The sequence below is a fragment of the Microcaecilia unicolor genome, chromosome 1 (genome assembly GCF_901765095.1).
Source record: "Microcaecilia unicolor chromosome 1, aMicUni1.1, whole genome shotgun sequence".
In the NCBI taxonomy this organism is placed as follows: Eukaryota; Metazoa; Chordata; class Amphibia; order Gymnophiona; family Siphonopidae; genus Microcaecilia; species Microcaecilia unicolor.
In genome coordinates, this window is record NC_044031.1 from 468,991,012 (window position 1) to 469,018,250 (window position 27,239).

The 27,239-nt window shown below is 44.3% G+C and overlaps 1 protein-coding gene across 2 annotated transcripts in view; it reads right to left on the minus strand.

The window, feature by feature from the left end:
• TTC39C (tetratricopeptide repeat domain 39C) overlaps positions 1-27,239 on the minus strand; it is a 179,756-nt gene that overhangs the window by 19,566 nt on the left and 132,951 nt on the right. For both annotated transcript variants that reach the window (XM_030213619.1, XM_030213611.1), the window contains exons 10-12: positions 18,017-18,140; positions 9,368-9,465; positions 5,963-6,067 (exon numbers count right to left, since the gene is read on the minus strand). In XM_030213619.1, the coding sequence (XP_030069479.1) occupies positions 5,963-6,067; positions 9,368-9,465; positions 18,017-18,140 (327 nt within the window). The remainder of the gene's footprint in view (positions 1-5,962; positions 6,068-9,367; positions 9,466-18,016; positions 18,141-27,239) is intronic.

Sequence of the window (27,239 nt, forward strand, 5' to 3'; positions counted from 1 at the left end):
TCCCCCCCCCCAAAGGTAGCCGCTACCGCCCCCACCCCGCCCCCGGAGTCGCCACCACCCCCCCCTTCACCCGGCACGGGCCCTCTCTTCGTTATTCAACTTACAGCAGCGCCGAAAACAGCAGCAAGCAGCTCAGCTTCAGCTCCCGTCGGCCTTCCTTCCCTGCCTGTGCCCCGCCCTCACCGACGTGACGTCACACGAGGGCGAGGCACAGGCAGTGAAGGAAGGCCAACGGGAGCTGCTGCTTGCTGCTGTTTTGGCGCTGCTGTAAGTTGAATAACGAAGAGAGGACCCGGGCCGGGTGAAGGGGGGGCGGTAGCGGCTACCTTGGGGGGGGGGGGGACATGGGAGGTCTCAGAAGGAGAGGGGGGGCCTTGGAGCTGGGAGGGCTGGACTGAAGGGGGCCTTCCAGCTGGCTGGGAAGAAGGCACGGGGGGGGGCCTTGGAACTGGGAGGGAGGGAGGGCGGGCAGGGGGCCCCTTACAGTTGTGAGGGAATGGGGCCCCTTACAGTTGTGAGGGAGAGCAGGGGGCCTTGGAACTGGGAGGGAGGGAAGGGGGCCTTGGGAGCTGGGGGGAGGGCCTGGGGCCTTGGAACTGGGAGGGAGGGAGGGTGGGCAGGGGGCCTTGCAGCTGGGAAGGGGGGAGGACTGGAGCCTTGGAGCTGGGATGGAGGGACAGAGGGGTCCTTGGAGCTGGCAGGGAAGAAGGATGGCAGGGGGCCTTGCAGCTGCAACGGGAGGGGGGCCTTGGGAAAAAAAACATTCCAATACGCGCCCGTTTTAATGGGCTTAACGGCTAGTCTCAACATAAAAGAAAAAGTTGAGAACCACTTTTGTAGAGACTGTACTTTCAACTCTTTAAGCAGATAATTTTATGAACCTTTTTCCATGTGGAAAGTCCGTGGGTTCTTAAACTGTATGTAGATACATAAGCATAAAAAGTACACATGCCGAAAGAGAGTGCACATTTTATGCAACCACACAAGCATTCCCTTTTCTGTGAAGCAGCTGTATAAATTTGTGCACTACAGAGGTTGGCTCTGAAAGTCTATTTTATAAAGGCATATAGACACATTTTGCCTTTATAAAATAGGTGCCTTTTTATCTTTTTTTTAAGATATGACATAGTTGCTTTGCTGCACTGCTTTTGCTACCCTGCAGTCATTAGAGATGACTCCTGGTCTCCCTTCTCTTTGGAACCTGTTAGTTCTATCCAAAATGGTATTTTATTGCTTGGATTTCTGTGCCCCTAATACACATTTTCTTTTACCTTGTTAGACCAGTCACTAAACCTTGAAAATTCTTCCAGGTTTTGTTATGATGCTGCTATTGTTTGATAATCCACTTTGTTAATGAGGATTTATTACTGTTAAAATTTCAATAAAAATCTTCCAGATTTTTAAAGTCATCTTTTATCTTTATCTATAGTCTTGGTGGGGCTAATTTTATAAAGGCTTTATCATATGTACAATTTAATAAATTAATCTACTCTTACGTAACGCTCTTCCTGGTTCAAGAGAGTATTTAACTCTCCACTATCCTAATTGCAAAAAAGTGATAAACATACAAATACAAAATATTAACCCCCAACATGTACTGGATGCAACCGAGAGGAGTTCATAACTGTTGTTTAGGCACAGTGCAGACAGAATCACAAAGTACACACATGGGTTATAAAATACGCACCTAAGCGAACACTTCAACCACATACATTTACACCAGCTTCCAAACACATGTAAATAAGTGTGGCTGCATTTTAGCAGTGATTTCAGCTGCTTTTCGGGGCATTTTGATAAAAGACACTAAGATGCTATGTATTTTTATAAAATAGGCTTAGTATAGGTGCCTACTTTACCTGCCAACCTAGGCAACGAGTTCTAAAATTACTCTCAATTCTATAACTTAGAGACTAACATTTATGTTCATGTTTGTACACAATTGTATTAATTTTTATTTATTGGGATGTTTAGAATACTACCATATAGGCACATATTTATTTTATTTATTTTTTAGATTTTACTCACACCTTTTTCAGTAGTAGCTCAAGGTGAGTTACATTCAGGTACACTGGATAATTTCTCTGTCCCAGGAGGGCTCACAATCTAAGTTTGTACCTGAGGCAATGGAGGGTTAAGTGACTTGCCCAAGATCACAAATGTGCTCATTTATACATGTATATACCAGCACTCCACCTAAGTGCTATTCTGCACATATTGCTTAACTGTGGCTTATGTGCTCATGCCAAAATGTTAGGCCTGTTAATACCCAATTACACTACTGTTCTGTAAATGAAAGTAGGTATCTATCTTCCTTAATAGGATAGGCTCCTACCATACACCCTCTGGATGCTTATTGTAAGCACCTCAAGTATGCCTAATCTGTAGTAGATTTTGTTATCTGCAAACACAGAAACACGAAGGCAGATAAAAACCATATGGCCTATCCAGTCTGCCCATTCATGCCATGTACTCTCCCTATCATTCTCTTAGAGATCCTATGTACTTGTCCCAAGCTCTCTTGAATTCAGATACAGTTTTATTGAAAAGCTCATCTGTGGTTACTCTTTACCCATAAGGTTCTTTTCATGCATTTAGAAATGCATATTTCATTTTTCACTGCATTAGATATCTAACAAGTATTGTTCACTACGAATAGCTTGTTCCAATCATCACTATTTCCTGTTCTTTATGGTTTCATGTTATGTTCCAGGTCTATCACCATACATAACCCAACTTTATATAGGGTAAATTTACAATAAGATGACTATATTGATCCTGTTTTTCTTTATATGCCTAGCATTTCTAACTTATTTTAATTTTCTCAATTTTCTCTATACATTGAGCACAATGTTCGTTTTATTATTATGTGTAACCAACGATTGCATATATAGCAATACTTTTCAATTATTGTTCCAAGCATGCTATCAGTATGCTGCAGGCATATATTTACACACTATTCATTTGAATAATCTACTACATAAATATCATGCTTACATAGTGTAAGATATTTAAATCCAAAATACTCCGCCGTCCATGATTTGCATCTATCATGTCACCGGTTTTCCGGTGAAGCACTGTTGCATTGCAGAGCTGTTTCTCATTTGGGGTAAGTCACTTTTCAGCTTCATGAATGCGGAGTGTGAGTGTTTTTACCTGAGACATTGTTTAGCGTACAGGCGAGTAGATTGTTTGGTCAAGAATCGGGACTTCTTTTTTTTAATATTACATTAGGACACACAGCAATATGCACAGAAAAAGTGATAATTCTTTTCTCAGAATTCACATAGCAAAACTGTAAATCCTTTTATCAAAACTTTTATTAATGTAAGATATCCTTATATTTAATCAGCAAATTCATGCTATAGAACACTATACGACTATCCGTAACCAATCTGTTAAGCGCTACAGCCAGCAGTTTTGCGCCAATTTCTTTTTGCTCATATCACATCAGCAACAGAGCATTGTTTAGGTTAAGATATAAAACTCAGCAAGCAGAACACAACCTACTAAGAGTACATTTTAATTATTACTTGTTGATACACTTCATTACTCATAAAGCACATTGTGTATATATTTTTTATAAAAAAAATTACATTGAGCAGTTTAGAATTATTTATTTTTTCGTTTTTTATTTTTCATTTTGTCTGCATTAACTCAGGCATCACAAACTTCAAAAGTGCGCTATAATCTTTAGCACCACTCAGTGACCGTTTCAATTACCTATTTGACAATGTTATCAAAGAATCTCTTTCGGATAATGACGCTATACACTTGTGCTTTAACGCAGCATACTTCAAACAGCATTAGAGCACTGCTGCCACTTTGCTATGTGCTCTTTGATGAGCATGACAAGCCCCAATCCATTTAATATTTTGGCGCCAATCCTCACGTTTGCAACAATTTAGTAATAAAAGAATTTTAAAAGTATTCTGTATACTGTAGTATCACTCATTTGAGAACATTAAAAGTTCCTTTCTTCAATGATGTTATTAGTGTGTGTTGCAACAAAACATATTTCAAAGATAGTTGGAGCACTACTGAGATTTCACTAGGCGTTTCACACATTTTTTAATACATTTTGCTTTCGTTATTTTAATATGGCCTTCAAAAAGGGTATTTTTTTTAAAACTGCACACCTTTGTTTTGTGCTGTTTTGAAAATTTCACGTCTTTCCTATTTTAGGAAGATACAGCATTTTATATAATTAGGATTTAGCAACTTTCTACACAGACAGGTACTTTACATAACCATAATATATGTATCAACCATCTTCTCTCATCCATACCGATGTACTATGAGTATATTTTCTATATATTTCTCTAAAATTTTCATCCAATACAGGTACATTTAATAAGCACTAGTTACATTTTTCTGTTTTTACAAATTTTACATTTTTTTTAGAAAGAGCATCACTGAAATGACACACAAAGTTATACCAGTAGCACTAAATGTGTTAGGTTTAAAAGATATACATGCAATAATTTTATTTGTGGGATCATAAGTTATTTATTATTATTTTAATTTTATTCATGTACAAGTTGCTTATGTATCACTAAATTTAGACTAATGATGTCATAAGTTTCTTGATTTGTTTTTAAATTATTTTTATTTTCTAGATTTATTTGACCCCTGAGGCATGCCTTTGTGCCGAAATACGTCCGTGTCGGGTCATCCTTTTTGATTTTTACAATACAGACTTTTACATTTTGACAACCTCTTTGGACTCGCCTCACTCCTTTCCTTTGTTGCTCACAGTTTTCGTCTCCACTACCTTTTCATGAAGAAGTATTTCCTCAGGTTACTTCTCAGTCTATCCTCTTTCACCTCATCCTATGCCCTCTCATTCCACAGCTTCCTTTCAATTGAAAAAGACTCGCCTCCTGTGCATTTATGCCATGTAGGTATTTAAACACCTATTACAGCGTTTCTACAATGTCACTTAAAAACACACTACAATAATGTGTTTTATTCTTTTTTTACTTATCTCACTTTAAGCATTTTATTGGAAAGGCATATAATAAAACTGATTAACGAGGTCTGGATTCTTTTGGCAGCACACTGGTCATTTTTCCTTCACTAGAGTGGACCTCATTGACCACCACTCAGGGTCCAGTGTCTTAACTGACTTCTCATCAGAGCCAGCCCAAGGGTATGGGACGCTCTAGGCAAACCTTCAACTCAAGGCCCTATTCCCCCCTTCCCCATAAGTCAGCACCCCATTCTCCATCTCCTCTTCCTTAGATATACCCCACATCCAGCATTTCCCCTCCCTGCTTTGTCACCTCCTGCTGCTGCCACTCCACCTTACCCCTCCTTCAATACCAGCCCCAAGCTTAACAAAGGGGATGGGACAAGGTAGTGCCTGAGCATGGGCCTATATGTACAGGGCTTGTGAGTACTCACTCTACATTAAGCTTTGGGGCTGGCATGAGAGGATGTATGGAGGGGAGCAGCAGTGGCAGGTGGAAGGTTCTTGTGCATACCATAGTAACATAGTAGATGACGGCAGAAAAAGACCTGCACGGTCCATCCAGTCTGCCCAATAAGATAACTCATATTTGCTGCTTTTTGTGTATACCCTACTTTGATTTGTACCTATGCTCTTCAGGGCACAGACCGTATAAGTCTGCCCAGCACTATCCCCGCCTCCCAATCACCAGTCCTGCTTCCCACCACCGGCTCTGGCACAGACCAGATGCTGCCCCTCACCCCCAAATTCTGCAGTATGCATCTCATCCAGTTTATCATTTTTCTCCCAGCTCCCAAAATAGCTAGTAAATCCATCCTCACCTTTAATCTGCACAATTCCCATTTTGGTCTTCCTCTCTTTACTTATATGTTTACTATTACTACACTTTACATGCAATAGAGTGACAGTGACTGGCACTTTTCATGGCCTGAACAATTTATGAACACAGAAAACAACAGACACAGATGAGAGATAGATGTTCTATGTTATTACCTCTGGATTATCTAACAGGAGACAGCCAAGCTCATAGCATGCATATGGCTGAATGTATAGGTTGTTCTGACGGCCCAGCTCATCCTTAACAGCCTGCTGAAAGAACTAAGAAAAAAAAGGGGCATAAAATTATCCAGTGTTGTACTAATGTGCAGCAAGGTACAAATAAAGTCGTTACAATATCATTAATAAATGTTAAGAGTGAAAGTACATAAGACATGAAAAAGACTAAGATTAGTTATAATATACTAACCTACAACAGTATATGCCTATTAGTTTTAACCACACCGATTAATTGGAACCCCAACTTAACTACCCAGAAACACCTTGTTTTCCTAATTTTGGAATGCCAAATTTTCCTGCTTCGTGCCTTAGAAACAAACTTTTTATCTTCCAATAGCCACAGTCCTTTCAGATCAGGAACCAAAGGGTAGAGATGAGTCATGGCTCTTCCCACTCTCGGCCCCATGTCCAGTAAGATCCATTCTGCTGTAATCCGGTCCTGAATGTCTGGATGCATCGGGAAGGCTTTAGAAGGACCTCTAAGCCCCCTCACAATGGCTCCGCTGAACAGACTGTGGCCACATCAGATAAGGAGAGCGAAGCAGAGATGGCCTCATCTGTCCACTCCTGGAGGTTCAAATGAGATCTCATAGGAGTTTGAGGGGCAGCGGGGCGAGAAACTGAAACACCCTGCATAACTCTGCCTGCCCCTGCTTCAGTAAATAGGCCTGGTGTAAGAGCAACAAACTCCAGAGAAAACAAAGATCCCGATGCAGCTGAATGCTCTATTGGGTCCTGAGGCTGTAAAATGGTGGCTGTGCTCCACGCCTATTCAGACATAGGTTGCTGCTCACTGCAAATCAGCCCCAACAAAATGGCGCCTGTTCCCATGCTCTCCTGCATCAAACTGTACACCAGCCTTGCCAGAGAGCCCAAAGTTCCCAGTATATTCAGATGCTGCGCCAATCTGAAGACGTGCTGCCACAGACTCTTTCTTCTGCATCCCACCGGATTCCCAGCTTGCACACACTGCAACACCCTGACACCAACTGGTGGGTCCCACAGTGGGAACACCGCTTAACTGCATCCACAGGAGTCGCCATTCACCCCAACTGTCACAAGCACAGCACAACACAGTCTTGAGTGGTGTGTCAGGATCTTCCCCTCACACCAACAGAACTTGCAGCCCCCTCCTCAAGTGGTTCTGAGTCAAACTTCAGTCAGACATACCACTGCCAGGCACTCTCCCCAAACTCACAGTCTCCACAAGTCTTACCCCAGATGAGAAAGAATCAGGACTGATACTTCATTCCATGCTCTCCAGTAAACCTCTTTCCTTCGCCATTCTTTTTTTTTTTTTTTAAAGGTTGTGCTGGAAAAGGAGAGCTCCAAGGTGTACAGGGGAGAGGTGAAGGGAGGGAAGAAGTGAATTTGCAGGGCACCAGAGACAGGAATCTGAAGTTTCCAGATATGACTCTGCAGACTCAAGCCACCCACAAAGCTTAACTTGGGGGACCAGTTGACCAACTAGACCAGGAGCAAATCACTCAGAACCAGAGGCTGAAAAGTGTGTCCATCCAACTGCTGGAGATAGAAAATACTGAGAAGTTGGACTGAATGCCAAGAGAGATATGTCTCAACTCAGTTTTCAGTTCTCTATCTCCACTGCTGATTGATGAGACACAACTATCTCACAGGTTCTGGAATATTGGGAAGCTATGTAATGGAAACCATCTTTCTGTGGTTACAATCAAAGCTGTTTACATATTATAAATAGTTACTTATTTTGTACCTGGGCCAATGGAGGGTTAAGTGACTTGTCAAGAGTCACAAGGGGCTGAAATAGGAACTGAACCTGGATCACTAATCATTAGGTTATTCCTCCACCATAGAAAGTTACAAGTTGATCTGTTCTTCAACAGGTTCAAAAATAACCACCAGGGACAACACTATATGCATCTCTTCATTTGTCATCTACATTATTCTTTGTCCATGCCAGCTGGTATATGTGGGGAGAAAGACAAGAACTATTCAACTATGCTTGAATGAAAATAGAGGCAGGATTCGTACAGGAACCAAAACCACACCTTTGGTTGCTCATTGACAGAGGGCCATCATTCCATGGAAGATATCAGATAGAGAGTAATTAGAGAGTAATTGAAGTTAGGTCCTCCCCTCGAGGGAGGCACCACATGGATTCACAAGCTGAAAACCATCCAACCTAGGGGTTTGAATGAAGGTATTGAATGGCTAGCATTTCTGTGATTGGCCAACAGAAAACATTTGTTTTTCTGATTGGTGGAATTGTATTAACAGTTTGTATAAAAGGGCACCATTTTGTTTTAGGTAATCAACTGAACAGAGGCTGTTAAAGAGAGTCAATATACTTTTGGATATGGGGGGGATATTGACAACAAAAAATATTAATGTTAATACATTTAAGAACACTGAAATTAAAAGTTTTTTCTTTCATAAGTATCTCATACCCTGAAGCAGAGCACTGCTTAAAATGTGATTGTGTCAGTGACTCATGTTCTAGGGAACACTCTTGACAGAGGATAAATAGTGCTTTTTCCTATTTTTCACAAAAATTGTTTTTGGAAGAACATTAGTATTATCAATATAATAATAATTTTGGGTAAGACTGATATAAGTATTGCCATACTGGGACAGACCGAAGGTCCATCAAGCCCAGCATCCTGTTTCCAACAGTGGCCAATACAGGTCATAAGTACCTGGCAAGATCCAAAAACAGTACAATACATTTTATGCTGCTTATTCTAGAAATAAGCAGTGGATTTTCCCCAAGCCATTTTATTAATGGCTTATGGACTTTTCTTTTAGAAAGCTGTCCAAACCTTTTTTAAACCCTGCTAACTGCTTTTACCACATTCTCTGGCAACAAATTCCAGAGTTTAATTACACGCTGAGTGAAGAAATATTTTCTCTGATTAGTTTTAAATTTACTACTTTGTAGCTTCATTGCGTGCCCCCTAGTCATTTTGGAAAGAGTAAACAAGCGATTCACATCTGCCCATTCCATCCCACTCATTTTATACACAGATGCACTAAAAATCAATAAGCCCTATGATTACAAACTTTTGGTACTAATGGAAGTTGGAGTTATCTACATCTCCAAGTAACCAGTGTATGACAGAAAAATCCAGCTAAAATTGCAACATTAAATATTCAATATTTTTGAACTATTGAGAACCTTAAATGCAGTGGAATATTTTTCTAAAATGTTTGTATCTGAGGCAATGGAAGGTTAAGTGATTTGCCCAAGATAACAAGGAGCCACATTGGGATTTGAACAGGGTTTCCCTTGTTCTTAGTCCTTTGCTCCTCCAGTATAACATACGTTATTTTTACATATCCATTACTGTATTTTTAAGGATTTACCTGGACAGCATCTTCAGAGTTTCCTAAGCATTTGTGTATGGCACCAAGAAGCAAGTTCCTCAAACCAACAGCAGATGTATCAACCACTTCATGGCAAGCTGTGCATGGACAAAAATCACCAAAATCCAAATTGAATCTCTTCTTTCTAAGTACTGTCATGCATGCATTTCGGAATCTGCTTTACCAAATTTTCCTCATCTCACTTGGCTAATTACAAGAAAAGAATTTCAAGCAACAGGACTAGTTCAAGCAGCAAAAATATCTGATTATTTGTAAGGGGGGGCAGAATTTGGGTTATGTTGCTTTTTCTTTTTGGGTTTCTCTTCCTGCTCTTTTTTTTTTTAATCTCCATCCTTTTTATTTCTGACACTTTGCTTTTTTTTTTTTTTACAAAAACAAATGATTGTTTTAATGTGGGGTGCAGTTGAAATGGCAAACCTCCTTCCTATTCATATTCAGTATGCTAGCTGCACAGAGATCCTCTGATTTATTTTAGGCTCCTACTAGAAAGAGTGGTGAACAGGAGGGGCTTCTTAGCCAGCCTTTTGGAAAAGGGAGTTGTTTTTACTGTAGTCATATTTTTAGTTTATATTATATTAGTTGCTGAGCTCAGAATTCAGTTTCTCTGAATTGTTGGCCTCTTGCATTTGTTGCTCGTCATTTGGGGGTTTTTTAAAATCTTTTCATGTTTTTTTGTATTTCTGTTTGATGTCTTATTACCTGTAATCCACCAGAAGCAAGCTAATTTGGCCTGCTGTAAACTTTTTAAAACATTAACATATCCTTACCACAAATTCAATTCAATTCAGATCTTATATACTGCTATTATCCCCCATTCAGGGTTCAGCGCAGTTTACATTATAGATGGGTCTAGGATGGGTATAATTTTATAGATAGGATAACGGTTGTGTACAGGTTTTATTGGTTGAACGCCATAATAAGTGATCTTAGAAGGCATGGTGGAAGTATAGTATTTACTTAGTCCTTCCTGTAGGCAGTCTGGGATATAATGTGATGGTGTTTGTTATGTAGTAGTCTTTGGAAAGAGATAAGATTTTAACCTCTTCCAGAAGCTAAAGTAGATAGGCTTTGTTCTAGTGGCCAAGGGAAGTGAGTGCCATAGAGAGGTACCTAATACAGGGAAGAATGAAAAGATTTGTTCTTTCAGACTTTTGGAGTGAACAATGCAGAGAGCTGAGATGTGAATCAGCAGTTCGGAGGTGGCTGCTTCAGGATAGCTGGTAGCAAAGTCCACCACTGTCAACATATATCTTTTCCCAGTCCGGCTTGGGACAACTAGGGGCCCCAGTATATCCACAGCTATCCTCTCAAATGGCTCACTGATAATTGGTAAAGGTTTCAAGGGTGCACAGGGGTGATCTTGGGGTATTTCCCACTCTCTAGCAGACATTACAAGTCCGGAAATAGTCAACAACGGCTCGAGATACTCCCGGCCAATAGAAGTTTGGTGTCAATCTAGTACATGTGCGTGTCACCCCTTGATTGCCTGCTAGTGGAATGTCATGTGCAATCTGTAGGAGCTGTTCTCTGTATGCTTTGGGCACTATAAGCTGTTTACCTACTATCCAAATAAGAATCATAATGAGGATTTCAATGATTTTGGTTGCCAAATCTGCCAAATGAACTCTCATAAAAACATATTTCTTGTCAGAGCTGCTGCATTTCAAGCTCTCATTTCCCTATTTGCTTCTCATAACCATGAATGCAGCTAAGTATATCACAAGACAACCAGAGAAGTAGGGAAGGGATGTAGGTCAACCAAAGGAAACTCCAGAGGTTGACTGTAGTAAAAGGCGTTTGTCGAGTCTACGGTATCTGGTTTTTCAATACAGTCCTGCTTCTGCAAAAGAAATATGCCTGCTTCAGAAGTCAAGTATCTGCCTGAATTACATCTGTTTAAAATTGGTATGACAAATCAAACCAACAAACACTCAAAACTGTCAAAGAAATAGTGCCAGTTTATCGTTCTTACGTAAATAGCGCTATTTATGTGAGAACAGTAAACCGGAACGATTTGACAGGATACTCCACTCCTGAAGCAGGGATGTATTTTGTTGAAACACGGACCATGTTGAGTCTATGGTATCTGGCTTTTCAATAAAGCGAATGCTACATACCTGTAGAAGGTATTCTCCGAGGACAGCAGGCTGATTGTTCTCACTGATGGGTGACGTCCACGGCAGCCCCTCCAATTGGAATCTTCACTAGCAAAGGCCTTTGCTAGTCCTCGCGCGCCAATGCGCACCGCGCATGCGCGGCCGTCTTCCCGCCCGAAACCGGCTTCTGCCGGCCAGTCTCATAAGTAGCAAAACAAAGACAAGGGAAGACACAACTCCAAAGGGGAGGCGGGCGGGTTTGTGAGAACAATCAGCCTGCTGTCCTCGGAGAATACCTTCTACAGGTATGTAGCATTCGCTTTCTCCGAGGACAAGCAGGCTGCTTGTTCTCACTGATGGGGTATCCCTAGCCCCCAGGCTCACTCAAAACAACAACCATGGTCAATTGGGCCTCGCAACGGCGAGGACATAACTGAGATTGACCTAAAAAATTTACCAACTAACTGAGAGTGCAGCCTGGAACACAACAAACAGGGCCCTCGGGGGGTGGAGTTGGATCCTAAAGCCCAAACAGGTTCTGAAGAACTGACTGCCCGAACCGACTGTCGCGTCGGGTATCCTGCTGCAGGCAGTAATGAGATGTGAATGTGTGGACAGATGACCACGTCGCAGCTTTGCAAATTTCTTCAATAGAGGCTGACTTCAAGTGGGCTACCGACGCTGCCATGGCTCTAACATTATGAGCCGTGACATGACCCTCAAGAGTCAGCCCAGCCTGGGCGTAAGTGAAGGAAATGCAATCTGCTAGCCAATTGGATATGGTGCGTTTCCCCACAGCCACTCCCCTCCTATTGGGATCAAAAGAAACAAACAATTGGGCGGACTGTCTGTTGGGCTGTGTCCGCTCCAGGTAGAAGGCCAATGCTCTCTTGCAGTCCAATGTGTGCAGCTGACGTTCAGCAGGGCAGGAATGAGGACGGGGAAAGAATGTTGGCAAGACAATTGACTGGTTCAGATGGAACTCCGACACGACCTTTGGCAAGAACTTAGGGTGAGTGCGGAGGACTACTCTGTTATGATGAAATTTGGTGTAAGGGGCCTGGGCTACCAGGGCCTGAAGCTCACTGACTCTACGAGCTGAAGTAACTGCCACCAAGAAAATGACCTTCCAGGTCAAGTACTTCAGATGGCAGGAATTCAGTGGCTCAAAAGGAGGTTTCATCAGCTGGGTGAGAACGACATTGAGATCCCATGACACTGTAGGAGGCTTGACAGGGGGCTTTGACAAAAGCAAACCTCTCATGAAGCGAACAACTAAAGGCTGTCCTGAGATCGGCTTACCTTCCACACGGTAATGGTATGCACTGATTGCACTAAGGTGAACCCTTACAGAGTTGGTCTTGAGACCAGACTCAGACAAGTGCAGAAGGTATTCAAGCAGGGTCTGTGTAGGACAAGAGCGAGGATCTAGGGCCTTGCTGTCACACCAGACGGCAAACCGCCTCCACAGAAAGAAATAACTCCTCTTGGTGGAATCTTTCCTGGAAGCAAGCAAGATACGGGAGACACCCTCTGACAGACCCAAAGAGGCAAAGTCTACGCTCTCAACATCCAGGCCGTGAGAGCCAGGGACCGGAGGTTGGGATGCAGAAGCGCCCCTTCGTCCTGCGTGATGAGGGTCGGAAACACTCCAATCTCCACGGTTCTTCGGAGGACAACTCCAGAAGAAGAGGGAACCAGATCTGACGCGGCCAAAAAGGAGCAATCAGAATCATGGTGCCTCGGTCTTGCTTGAGTTTCAACAAAGTCTTCCCCACCAGAGGTATGGGAGGATAAGCATACAGCAGACCCTCCCCCCAATCCAGGAGGAAGGCATCCGATGCCAGTCTGCCGTGGGCCTGAAGCCTGGAACAGAACTGAGGGACTTTGTAGTTGGCTCGAGATGCGAAGAGGTCTACCAAGGGGGTGCCCCACACCTGGAAGATCTGTCGCACTACACGGGAATTGAGCGACCACTCGTGAGGTTGCATAATCCTGCTCAACCTGTCGGCCAGACTGTTGTTTACGCCTGCCAGATATGTGGCTTGGAGCACCATGCCGTGATGGCGAGCCCAGAGCCACATGCTGACGGCTTCCTGACACAGGGGGCGAGATCCGGTGCCCCCCTGCTTGTTGACGTAGTACATGGCAACCTGGTTGTCTGTCTGAATTTGGATAATTTGGTGGGACAGCCGATCTCTGAAAGCCTTCAGAGCGTTCCAGATCGCTCGTAACTCCAGAAGATTGATCTGTAGATTGCGTTCCTGGAGGGACCAGCTTCCTTGGGTGTGAAGCCCATCGACATGAGCTCCCCATCCCAGGAGAGACGCATCCGTGGTCAGCACTTTTTTGTAGCTGAGGAATTTGGAAAGGACGTCCCAGAGTCAGATTGGACCAAATCGTCCACCAATACAGGGATTCGAGAAAACTCGTGGACAGGTGGATCACGTCTTCTAGATCCCCAGCAGCCTGAAACCACTGGGAAGCTAGGGTCCATTGAGCAGATCTCATGTGAAGGCGGGCCATGGGAGTCACATGAACTGTGGAGGCCATGTGGCCCAGCAATCTCAACATCTGCCAAGCTGTGATCTGCTGGGACGCTCGCACCCGCGAGACGAGGGACAACAAGTTGTTGGCTCTCGCCTCTGGGAGATAGGCGCGAGCCGTCCGAGAATCCAGCAGAGCTCCTATGAATTCGAGTCTCTGCGCCGGGAGAAGATGGGACTTTGGGTAATTTATCACAAACCCCAGTAGCTCCAGGAGGCGAATAGTGATCTGCATGGACTGCAGGGCTCCTGCCTCGGATATGTTCTTCACCAGCCAATCGTCGAGATATTGGAACACGTGCACCCCCAGCCTGCGAAGTGCTGCTGCTACTACAGCCAAGCACTTTGTGAACACCCTGGGCGCAGAGGCGAGCCCAAAGGGTAGCACACAGTACTGGAAGTGACGTGTGCCCAGCTGAAATCGCAGATACTGTCTGTGAGCTGGCAGTATCGGGATGTGTGTGTAGGCATCCTTCAAGTCCAGAGAGCATAGCCAATCGTTTTCCTGAATCATGGGAAGTAGGGTGCCCAGGGAAAGCATCCTGAACTTTTCTTTGACCAGATATTTGTTCAGGGCCCTTAGGTCTAGGATGGGATGCATCCCCCCTGTTTTCTTTTCCACAAGGAAGTACCTGGAATAGAATCCCAGCCCTTCTTGCCCGGATGGCACGGGCTCGACCGCATTGGCGCTGAGAAGGGCGGAGAGTTCCTCTGCAAGTACCTGCTTGTGCTGGAAGCTGTAAGACTGAGCTCCCGGTGGACAATTTGGAGGTTTCGAGGTCAAATTGAGGGTGTATCCTTGCCGGACTATTTGGAGAACCCACTGATCGGAGGTTATGAGAGGCCACCTTTGGTGAAAAGCTTTCAACCTCCCTCCGACTGGCAGGTCGCCCGGCACTGACACTTGGATGTCGGCTATGCTCTGCTGGAGCCAGTCAAAAGCTCGTCCCTTGCTTTTGCTGGGGAGCCGAGGGGCCTTGCTGAGGCGCACGCTGCTGACGAGAGCGAGCGCGCTGGGGCTTAGCCTGGGCCGCAGGCTGTCGAGAAGGAGGATTGTACCTACGCTTGCCAGAAGAGTAGGGAACAGTCTTCCTTCCCCCAAAAAATCTTCTACCTGTAGAGGTAGAGGCTGAAGGCTGCCGGCGGGAGAACTTGTCGAATGCGGTGTCCCGCTGGTGGAGCTGCTCTACCACCTGTTCAACTTTCTCTCCAAAAATGTTATCCGCACGGCAAGGCGAGTCCGCAATCCGCTGCTGGATTCTATTCTCCAGGTCGGAGGCACGCAGCCATGAGAGCCTGCGCATCACCACACCTTGAGCAGCGGCCCTGGACGCAACATCAAAGGTGTCATACACCCCTCTGGCCAGGAATTTTCTGCACGCCTTCAGCTGCCTGACCACCTCCTGAAATGGCTTGGCTTGCTCAGGGGGGAGCGCATCAACCAAGCCCGCCAACTGCCGCACATTGTTCCGCATGTGTATGCTCGTGTAGAGCTGGTAAGACTGAATTTTGGCCACGAGCATAGAAGAATGGTAGGCCTTCCTCCCAAAGGAGTCTAAGGTTCTAGAGTCCTTGCCCGGGGGCGCCGAAGCATGCTCCCTAGAACTCTTAGCCTTCTTTAGGGCCAGATCCACAACTCCAGAATCATGAGGCAACTGAGTGCGCATCAGATCTGGGTCCTCATGGATCCGGTACTGGGACTCGATCTTCTTGGGGATGTGGGGATTAGTTAAAGGCTTGGTCCAGTTCGCAAGCAATGTCTTTTTTAGGACATGGTGCAAGGGAACAGTGGACGCTTCCTTAGGTGGAGAAGGATAGTCCAGGAGCTCAAACATTTCAGCCCTGGGCTCGTCCTCCACAACCACTGGGAAGGGGATGGCCGTAGACATCTCCCGGACAAAGGAAGCAAAAGACAGACTCTCAGGAGGGGAAAGCTGTCTTTCAGGAGAGGGAGTGGGATCGGAAGGAAGACCCTCAGACTCCTCGTCAGAGAAATATCTGGGGTCTTCTTCCTCTTCCCACGAGGCCTCACCCTCGGTGTCAGACACAAGTTCACAGACCTGTGTCTGCAACCGTGCCCGACTCGACTCCGTGGAGCCACGTCCACGATGGGGGCGTCGAGAGGTAGACTCCCTCGCCCGCATCGGCGAAGCTCCCTCCGCCGACGTAGTCGGGGAGCCTTCCTGGGAGGCGACGGCAGCCGGTACCGCACGCGGCACCGACGCCGGAGACCTCACCTCGGGCGATGGGTCAGCCGGCGCCACGCTCGACGGTACCGGTGGCGCAAGCACCGCCGGTACCGGAGGGGTAGGGCGCAGCAGCTCTCCCAGAATCTCTGAGAGAACGGCCCGGAGGCTCTCGTTCAGAGCGGCTGCAGAGAAAGGCATGGAGGTCGATGCAGGCGTCGACGTCAGAACCTGTTCTGGGCGTGGAGGCTGTTCCGGGCTGTCCAGAGTGGAGCGCATCGACACCTCCTGAACAGAGGGTGAGCGGTCCTCTCGGCGCCGATGCCTGCTGGGTGCCGACTCCTTCGGCGACCCAGAGCTCTCGGTACCGACATGGGAAGGGGACCGGTGACAATGCTTCTTCGACTTCTTGGGAAGAAGCATGTCACCGGAGCTTCCCGGTACCGACGAGGAGGACGTAGAATCCAGCCGTCGCTTCCTCGGGGCCGAGACCGAAGAAGGTCAGTCTCGGGGGGGGGGGGGGGGGGGGGGGCTGTACCGCAGGAGCCCTCAGGGTAGGGGGAGACCCACCCGAAGGCTCACCGCCACCAGCAGGGGAATGGACAGCCCTCACCTGCACTCCAGACGAAGCACCACCGTCCGACGACATCAGCAGACGAGGTCCCGGTACCACCGACGTCGATGCAGCTGTCCGATGTCTCGGCGCCGATGCAGAGGGCCGATGCCTCGATGTACTGGCCGCCGAGGTTGAAGGTCTGGACGCTGAAGACGTCGATGCACTCGATACCCCCCGGTGCCGATGCCGACGAAGAGCCCGAGAACAAAATGTTCCACTGGGCTAACCTCGCTACCTGAGTCCGCCTTTGCAAAAGGGAACACAGACTACAGGCCTAAGGGCGGTGCCCAGCCCCCAGACACTGAAGACACGACGCGTGCCTGTCAGTGAGCGAGATTACCCGGGCGCACTGGGTGCACTTCTTGAAGCCGCTGGAAGGCTTCGATGTCATGGGCGGAAAAATCACGCCGGCGAAATCGAAAGACAAAATGGCGAAATTTGGCACAGAAAAAAGGGGAAATTTCGACCGGGGCCTATGTAAGGCCTACCCCGACGACGAAAGAAAACTTAGCGGGCCGAAAAAACTCGAAGTAGAGGAAGGAAAAACCAAAAGTGGTTAATCCAAATAATTTCTGGAATTTCTCACAGAAAGTAGTCGAAAATGACGCGCGAGGCCGACTTTTCGGGGCACGAACGGTAAAACACAACCGTACCGAGCGCGGAGAAAAGAAGACTGGCCGGCACAAGCCGGTTTCGGGCGGGAAGACGGCCGCGCATGCGCGGTGCGCATCGGCGCGCGAGGACTAGCAAAGGCCTTTGCTAGTGAAGATTCCGATTGGAGGGGCTGCCGTGGACGTCACCCATCAGTGAGAACAAGCAGCCTGCTTGTCCTCGGAGAAACCCCTTTTACTACAATCAATCTCTGGAGTTTCCTTTGTTTGGCTGACCTATGAACCTTCCCTTCCCTATTTGTCTCGATGTGATGCAAACATGTTTATCACACCACGTGTTTCTATGACAAAGAAGGAGAAAAGTGTTTGCCCTCAGCACTGGCATTTTATTTTGACAAACTTAAAATGTCTTAAAACAATTTCACTTTATTAAAAGGCAACAAAGAGGAATTAATTAATATTTCTGGCACAGGTTCAAAGATAAATGACTAGCACTGTGACTAACACAATATGTAAAGAGTAGAAAACAACAGTATTGTGAGATGATCAAATAAAAAACACATGCGATATTACCTTGACTCATTTGTTGTAGGTTAGGAAGGGAACAGTTTGGAATAGCCTTCCACAAATACAGCACCTCAACAGCTGCCAGCACACAGAGTTCTTTGGTTGGCATTTGCTTTCTAAAACGGTCAGACTGTAAAAGATGAATAAAGAGCACAGTGTATATTCACATCAGATAAAATGTTGAAGACAATGTTGCCTACTTCATAACACATCATGCCTATGCCCAAGTATCTATTATTCTGTTAAGAAAAATGAGTTTCCATTCTACGCTTACTTTTGGTGTTTAAATCTTTCCTTCTGTTGCTCAACACCAACCAAGTATGGTGGGGGTAATTTATAAAACAGGCACTAACATTTTTGTGCCAGTTACACATATAAACGTTTAGAACACTAGCATATATGTACTACGTGCCAAATGTGCACTTAAGTGCTATTCTATAAATATCTTACCAAGCGCATATTTTGCAGGTGACGGTGCATATGGATGTGAGCTTGCGTGCACAGTTCCATGTAGAACTTAAAAATACTGTAAGTTATGTGCATATTTATGGAATTTAAGCCCACTCAATTATATCAGCTCTATGATTGGCTTCAGTGTTCATGCCTAAGCGCATATGCATACATATACACCATTAAGCTAGTATTCTATAAGGAAAGTAGATGCCTACATTCCTTTATAGAATAGGCACTTATTTCTAAGTGCATAGTTATAGAATTACCCCAACAAAGGGCAAACACTTTTTCAGGATCTTGCCAGGTATTTGTGACCTGGATTGGCCACTGTTGGAAACAGGATGCTGGGCTTGATGGACCTTTGGTCTGTCCCAGTATGGCAATACTTATGTAGGTACCCACCCTTGAATGTGTTCACAGGCTACTAGCACTTGCATGCATCAGGGTACACTTACCTGCAAAAGCACCATAAAGGCACCCAAGTATGATTTTGAAAGGGCATGAATAAGAGCAAAGCGCATAAATGCAAGGGAGGGGTGTACACATGGGTGGGACTCCCACTTACACATGCCCTTGCCACATGTACATGACTGCAGTTACATCAGGTCCAATGCTGGAGTAACTATGGGTATGTACATAAATAGCATCTCCCCACCAAAGGCACCCTACTGAAATATATTCAAAATCAGGCTTGGAGCCCTATGTGGGAGTGACTGAATGCATACTTCCCAAGTAGCCAGAAATATTTTCCTCCCTCTAGGGGAACCCTGGGCCTGCCTTTGTTCTAGCAACATTAATGTATGCAACCTATTTCTCCAGGCCCAATAGGAAGGTCCAGTTTCCCCCACCAACGCCCCCAATATAACAAGCTTACCCAATACTGCTGCTTTCCGAAGAAGGATTCTATTGCGATTAGCGATATGAAAAGCTTCATATTTGTCTAACAGCAGCCCCTTGGGTGCGAATGGCAGACAGCATCCCCAAAGCCCTTCAAAATAACGCAAAATGGCCCTCCAAAATAGCCATATCTTTGGGCATCCACAAAAAGCATGATAAAAAGAGTTATTATCTCGATTACATTTCAAGCAAACCAGTGTCCCCACTCCCCCACTCTTAAATACTGGCATTCTCGTAATTCAGCACTCACTGATATTTCAGGTATCCGCTAAATTAACTGATTATAGCTGCGTGCATGCTATATCCCCACTCCATTTAGAGATCAGACCTGCCCTAGACCTGCTAGAAGAAAGAAGCTGCAGTTTTCCATGAAGAAAAGAAATTGACAAATTACCATCTCAAAGTTTCCCCCCAAAATCCTGCAAATGACTAACCAAAGACTAAACCATTGACATCTAATGATTGTATATAATGCCGTAATTGTCTATACGCTAAAAAATCTGTATATCCCACTAGCCCTTCATTCTGTAGATGCTCTTGTACTCCTAGTACATGTTGTAACAAACAGAAGCCTCTGGATGCCCAACACCGAAAATTAATATGGTCATGACTTGGCAAAAATTGAACATTCCCAATAATAGGGAGCTGATCTGAAACCTCCAGATTCCGACCCCCCCCCCCCCCAGAAGACAAACTAAATAACGCTAGACCTCTCGCATAGGGCATAGCGCCACACTCCGATGAAGATCAGACGGTACCAACCCCAAGGGGCAGTGTAAAAGAGAATTAAAATGCCAGGGGAAATAAAATGCATTTTCATATTCCACTGGGGTAAATCCCTGTTCTCCAAGAAACTGATCCCCTAAGTGGTGCAGCAGGCATGCTCGATTATAAACACGCATATTCGGAAGTCCCATCCCTCCATACTCCCACACGCCCAACAAATAACCAAACAACAAAAGTTTACGCAATGAATGCAGATCTTGTTTCAACAGTCTCAGCAGCAACAACTGCCGCACATAAAGCCACTTAGGAAAAACAACCATATTAAAAAGTTGAATGCAGCCATGCACTGATAAAGGAAGATGTACCCAACGATCTAAGTATGACCTGGTAGCATCCAGCAACACCGCAAAATTTTTCTCATACAACTGTGATATTGTAGGTGGTAATTAGATCCCTAGGTACCGGAAAGACCCAGTCGCCCAACGTAGGTGAAATAACCCCTCCCACTGCCGCCACACTTCCTCATCTGTGGGCAACCCCAGCGATTTTTCAAAATTCAGCCTAAAGCCCGAAAAGTGACCGTACTCCTTAAAACTATCCAAAAGAACCTCCAAGGATCTCTTCGGATCCGTCAAATGCACCAAAATATCGTCTGCAAAAGTGGACAGTTTGAATTCCTGCGATCCAATCTTAACACCTTTAACATCTGGATTACCCATAACATCTCTAATCCAGGGATCCAAGGTCAAAACAAATAAAGGAGACAATGGGCACCTTTGTCGTGTGCCTCTATGTATGCTGTCTCTGTAATCTAAAGATCCAAAATGATCTTTTAACAAAGATATTCTGCAATAATCTGAAATGCAGATTCATCATTTCGTTACACACATCAATAGATTTTAGATACTTTTCAAATGCAACTTTGCATCTCATTTAGCCTGGGTTTCTAACACCTTTGTATGACTGCTATAACAGGTTTATATATCTTATAAGAAGTTTTATCTATTTTCTTGCATTTATTGGTCTATCCCTTAGTCTCAAAAGTGATCTCACAAATCAATCAAATAACTTACATCAGGAACAGTCCTTTCAATCAAGTTTTCCAAGTAATGAAGATTTGACAAAGGCCTCCAGCTAACTTGCTTATTTTTATTTGCTGTTGCTAGGTGAATTATATAAATTCTTGTTAAAGGCTGCTCACAAAAGCATATGCATAACAAAATAAATAAACCCCCCACAATCTTCAAATATCTAACCACGCCCTAAAATAACCTAAATTTATAAAACAGATCAACCCTCCCCCTAAAGGCTTTAACAATCAGGTGGGATTTCAGACCTTTCCAAAACTTTCAACAATTGGATTACACACATAATGAGATGGTAATGAATTCCATTGAATCATCACCACCTGCCCTATAACTGACCTAACCACCTGCAAAGCCAGGACTACTAACAAATTAATTCCAGATGATTTCAACATCCATCTTGGGGCACATCAACCCAATACTTCCCACAAATACCCAGGGTTCCCCATTCCAAGTAGTCTTAAAATGAAGGCGATATACACAAAGCCCGGTTTTGAACAGATTGTCTAAATGGAATGGAGGCGTAACTGAATGGTTAAAGCAGTGGGCTGAGAACCAGGGAAGCCAGGGTTCATATCTCACTGATTCCTCTTGTGACCACTTAACCCTCCATTGTCTTGTGGAATAAAACACATTCTAAGTCCTTCAGGGACAGGGAAATGCCTTCAGTACCTGAATCAAACTTGTTTTTAGCTACTACTGAAAAAAAAGGCATGAGTTAGATCTATATCATAGGTAGGAATGAGGATATTCAAGTCTGGATGTTTACAATTAGAATATTTTATTAAAGTCTTACAATGTAGAGCCTTTTGCAAAACAACCATAAGAGCATAGGGAAAAAATTGAGGCTCTGAACATGTAAAACATTCAGTGGAATTTACAATCTACATGTGTAAATGCTGCCATTTACACACTTAAGTGCCAGAATCTACAAAACTGTACATCCAAGTGATGCCAATTAAGCAGTCAAGCTACAAAAGTACAATTCCTGGGGGTTTGTTTAGGTGGTTTTCAAAAACCAGAGAGGTAAGCACAATTGTTCCCTCAATTGCTCCTCCTGAGGTCTACATTTTTTAAAGTATGCATGCATTGCCATTGCAAAATCCAAAATACATGCACACTTTTCAGGCCTGCTAAAACACACCCACTCACCCACCAAACACTCCCTTCAAAACTTTGTGCATTGCTGATAAATGTGTGTGAACAGCAGCTTCTCTAAAAATGCTACTTATATATGTAGCAAATGTATGTGTGCAAATACTATACAAGCTTTATAAAATGACTACCTTTATGTCCAAAAAAGGAGGGGGGGAGGGGCTTAACTAAAGGAATGTTATAAATGAAAGGAAGATAGCCTCCACTAAAGACCAATTTATTATAGTTGTAATCCCCTATTATATCGAGGATTACAAAAGTGTCTGTGGAACTCTCCAGAGGTAAAAGGGGGGGGGGGGGGGGTGGATTTATGTTATGTAAGGTATGAGGATCCTGCCCAAAGGGTTTGTGGATAAAGTGCAGAGAGAAATGTTTGTGTATGTGTCCATGACAGAAAAGGGGAGAAGAAAAAGGTAATAAATGCTACAGATGGTGGAGACACAAGATCTTTGGTTGCAAGTAACCCTCACCGGGACCCTTGAAGGAGAGGGGGATACAAAAGTGGCTAAATAAACTCAGGCTGAATAGAGGAGAACTTACTGCCCCTAACAGTAGCAACTGTGAAGGAGTGTGGAGCTCTGGGTGGGAAAGGGGAACGACTGTGCCTGATGAGGGAAGTGGATTGTGATCAGGGAAATTCAGGAGCAGCCATGGCTTATTACCAGCCTCTGGGAATGGTAAAGGACAGGCAGTTTTGTAAATGTGTAAATACTGAGAATTTCAAAGAAGATCAAGTTGGAAAAATACAAGGGTTGAGATTGTAATACACAGTCTGGAACAGACAGGAGGAATTCTACTGCACATATGGAGTTATAAACGAACTGATTTGCCTGCCAGTTGCAGAAAGTTCAATAAAGTTGAATTTGCATGATTTAAGAAAATCTTCAGTGCACTGTGTGGTTCTTGGAAGTGGGAGTAAGGACACTTGTTCCCAGGAGTAGTGAGACCTTACACAGAAGCCCCACTTATCTTTTTCAAAGTCCCAGATTTCTATTCCGGACCTTAACCCACACTCAAGCTCGCATTGAAAGGACTCTGCTGAACGGAAATACAGGAATGAGTGAGAGAGTGTGGTGATGGAGGAACATATCGTTGTGACTCAGGTCAGGAGTTGGGAACCGAGCTAGTGGCAGCTGAGACCTGGGTTACACTGTGGAACATAAGCTCTTCAAAATGTACTTCAACACCTTCAATAAGGTATGATGGGCATAGGACCAGGGTCGTAGCTAGGTGGGACCAAGGGGGCATGGGCCCCCACAGATTTAGCCCTGGCCCCCTCTACTTTTGACCCCCCCCCTCGCCACCGACCCTCCCCCACGTTCGACCCCTCCCTCACGCCGCCGCTGACCCTCCTCCACCGCCAGGTACCTTTGCTGGTGGGAGTCCCCAACCCCCACCAGCCGAAGTCTTCTTCAGTGCCACTCCGGCCCATTCGCTGATCTGTTTCTGTGAGTCCTGACGACCTGCATGCACATAATGTGCAGGACGTTTATGCAGGATGTCAAGAGTCAGGACTCACAGAAACAGATCAGCGAACGAGCTGGAGACCGGCGCTGAAGACGACCGGCTGGGGGGGGGGGGGGGTTGGGGACCCCCGCCAGCAAAGGTACCTGGCGGTGGCGGTGACTGGGGAGGGTCGAAAGTGGCGGGGTAGGGTTGGCAGGAGTCGAAAGTGACAGGGGAGGGTTGGCAGGCTAAAATGTGCCCCCCCCATCTGCCGAGGTCTGGCTAGGCCCCTGCCCAGGACACAAGTCAAGGCTTCAGCCTCTCTCAGCAAATGCAAGCACCACTGATATCTGGCCTAAATTCAATCCAACTGACTGAAGAATGAGGCCCTTTTTGATCAACCCTGTCATAACTTCAGAATTTTTTTCTTTAAAAGGCCAGCAGATTCTTCACACTCTAGAAAAAAGTATAAACCAGCAAAAGATGATTGGTGGAAAAAAATGTTCTCACTCCAGAAAAGAGCAGGCATGACCTGTTGTTAGCATTCACAGTTTTTAAGAAAAAAGTTATGTTTTGCTTTTAGACTAGCAATTTTCTATGCTCAGAGATGAGTCATATTAATCTTATCCATCTGCAGTTCAGAACAGTGCTGATAACAGAGGTGTTGGTGCCATGTGATTATTCTAATCGAGTGGAGAAAAAGAGGATCTTCAAGTTTGAAGCAATGCAGTCAGAGACCAAAAACAGTGGCAGAAATAACTTCATATTGGGTGCTACAGGCTTGAGTAAAAGAATTCAAGCACACTTTGATAAGTCGTCTATACATATTACATCCTATGAACTCCATAGATAAGCTCTTTTTGACACAATACAAGTAATATGACAAGCTTCAGAATTAAATTTGAGAGACCGAAATCATATTTCACATACTTCCACAGTAATGAAAATGAATCCTAAGCCAGGGTATCTGCAATACTAACCCATTTGGAGACACTGCTCTCCCGCCCACCCACCCCACCCACCCCACCCCAAAAACCCCTCAAACAAACTTAGTATCTGATCTGCATCATGTGAGGTCTCTGTGGTATCATATATGACACAACCAGCAATGTTACTATTGATCCCACAAGATAAACAACATGGGTTAAGTTCAAAAACCAGGAAGAAGTAACTGATGAGCTGATCCATCATTTCCAGAGGACAATATACTGTGCATACTGTCATTAGAACTAATTAGACTCATAATCTGAATGACAGAGCACTGCATAACAGCAATTGTTTCTCTTAAATAGGGTTGTCCAGCATCGGTCCTCGAGGGCCGCAATCCAGTTGGGTTTCCAGGATTTCCCCGAGAAAAAGTATTCCAATCTATTCCTAGGTTTGCGTACACTAGGAATCCCAATTTGGAAGAGAAATTGAAATTTGGAAAAAATAGTAATCAGATGGAAGATTATCACTCTAGGTGTGAAGTGCGTAAATAATGTCAACATGCAACTGTAACAAATAGCATTAAAATACCAAATCAAATAAAAGAGAAGATTTTTTTTTAGATCAAAAACAAATTGTGAGTCATCTTTTGTTATATATGTCATTAAGTGTCCATGTGGCTTATGGTAAATAGGACAGACTATAAAAAAAGTTAAACATTGTTTAGCACAACATTTGAGTAACATAAGATTACAAAAAAAATGGAAGCGCAAATGGTTGATCACTAGGTGAGTGCTCAACATGAATTAAATGACTTGAAATTTGTAGTTTTAGTTCAATTTGATGCTGATACAGGTGGTGATATTTTATAGAATATGTTTAATAAAGAACAAAGAATGATTTATGAATGGGAAACTGTGGCTCTATTGGTGTTAAATAAAGAAGTTGAATGGTTAGGTACTAACACGTGACATGCTCTATCGGGGTTAAATAGGAGTAGAGGGGGGGTGCTGAAGAATTCAAAATGGCCACCGTGTAGGTCAGACGTATTTTTTGAGCTCCTGTAATTTTCCTTATATACTTACTGGCTCTTAGGTTAAGCGCCACTAAATTCTTCTAAAAATGCCGAAGCGGCGAGGGAAGGCGGCTGTCGTTGCCCACCAGCGCCTGAGTACCCCTGCTCGAAGCAGCCCGATCGATACTTTTTTACAGCGGGCTCTTCAGGACACTAGTACGCCGGTGAGTGGCTCGCTGAATATCCCTGTAGCGGTTGAAGGCTCCCCGGGATCTCTAGAGCTGGAAGTCTCTTTAAGCCCCGACACTCGAACACCTCCACCACCTCCAGGGCAAAGTAGGCCTGCCCCCTCATTATCGGCGTCTCCTAATCCACACCCGGAAGGGGAGAAGGACGAAGGAAGACCGAGGGCAAATGGAGATCAGGAAGGAGCAGTAACTACACAGCCCGGAATATCTGCAGAAGGTGGAAACTCTCCTATTGGGGTAGAACTTTCCTCACAACAAGCGGAGGTACGAACTTTTTCACTTGATTTATTTCAAAGCAAACCCCCAGAGGTTACACTGGACTGCCTTTGGAATTTGATTGTAGATTTGGGCAAAGCTATGATACCACAGATACAAACCCTTAAGCAAGATGTTGCTGAAGTTCAAGATAAGGTAAAAGGATTAAAGACACAGCTGGAAAATCATGTAAAGGATTTAAAACAGACTCAAGAAACTCAAAACGTAATGTTAAGAGACTTGGCTAATTTGAGAAGGAAGGCGGAGATTATGGAAAATTTTTCCAGAAATAATAACTTGCGTTTTATAAATTTTCCATATATGCCAAGTATAGCACCGAAAGAAATGTTAAACTTGTATTTAAAACAAGTTCTTCAGATAAATGAACAAAATATGCCTCCTTTTACACAAATATTCTATATTCCTTCTTTGAAGTTACAGCAACAAGAGAGTCAACCCCTAGATGTCTCTGCTCTTTTGGAAAGCTCAGACACAGAACAAGTGCTACCAGCTACACTGGTAGCAACTGTAGCTCTATTACCAGATAAACAATGGATACTGAGGCTTTTCTATAAAAAACGAATTAAAATGTTTAAGAGGCTAAAAATTAATATATTCCCAGATGTATCAAGGGAAACACAGCTGCGCCGGAGAAAATTCTTACAAAAAAAGCAAGAAGTGATTAACCTGGGAGCTAATTGTTTCCTTAAATTTCCCTGCAAGTGTCAAATTTCATACCGTAATGAGAAATTTACCTTTTTTGATCCATCCCAATTGGAGTTGTTTATAACATCTAGGAAGAAAGATGGAGTGGTGACTCCATCTGTTGTTAATGTTTGATATAAATGTTTAAGTGTCCAGAATTCGTCTGGCCTACAAGTTGTACTGTAATATTTCCTTTACTTTTTTACTTCAGCAATGTTTGTATATTTTTGAACTCCCCATAGTGGACTTATATTGGACTGGAAGAAATAATGCTTCAACAATTATATTTTCCTTTCAAAAAAAATATTCTTTTTCTG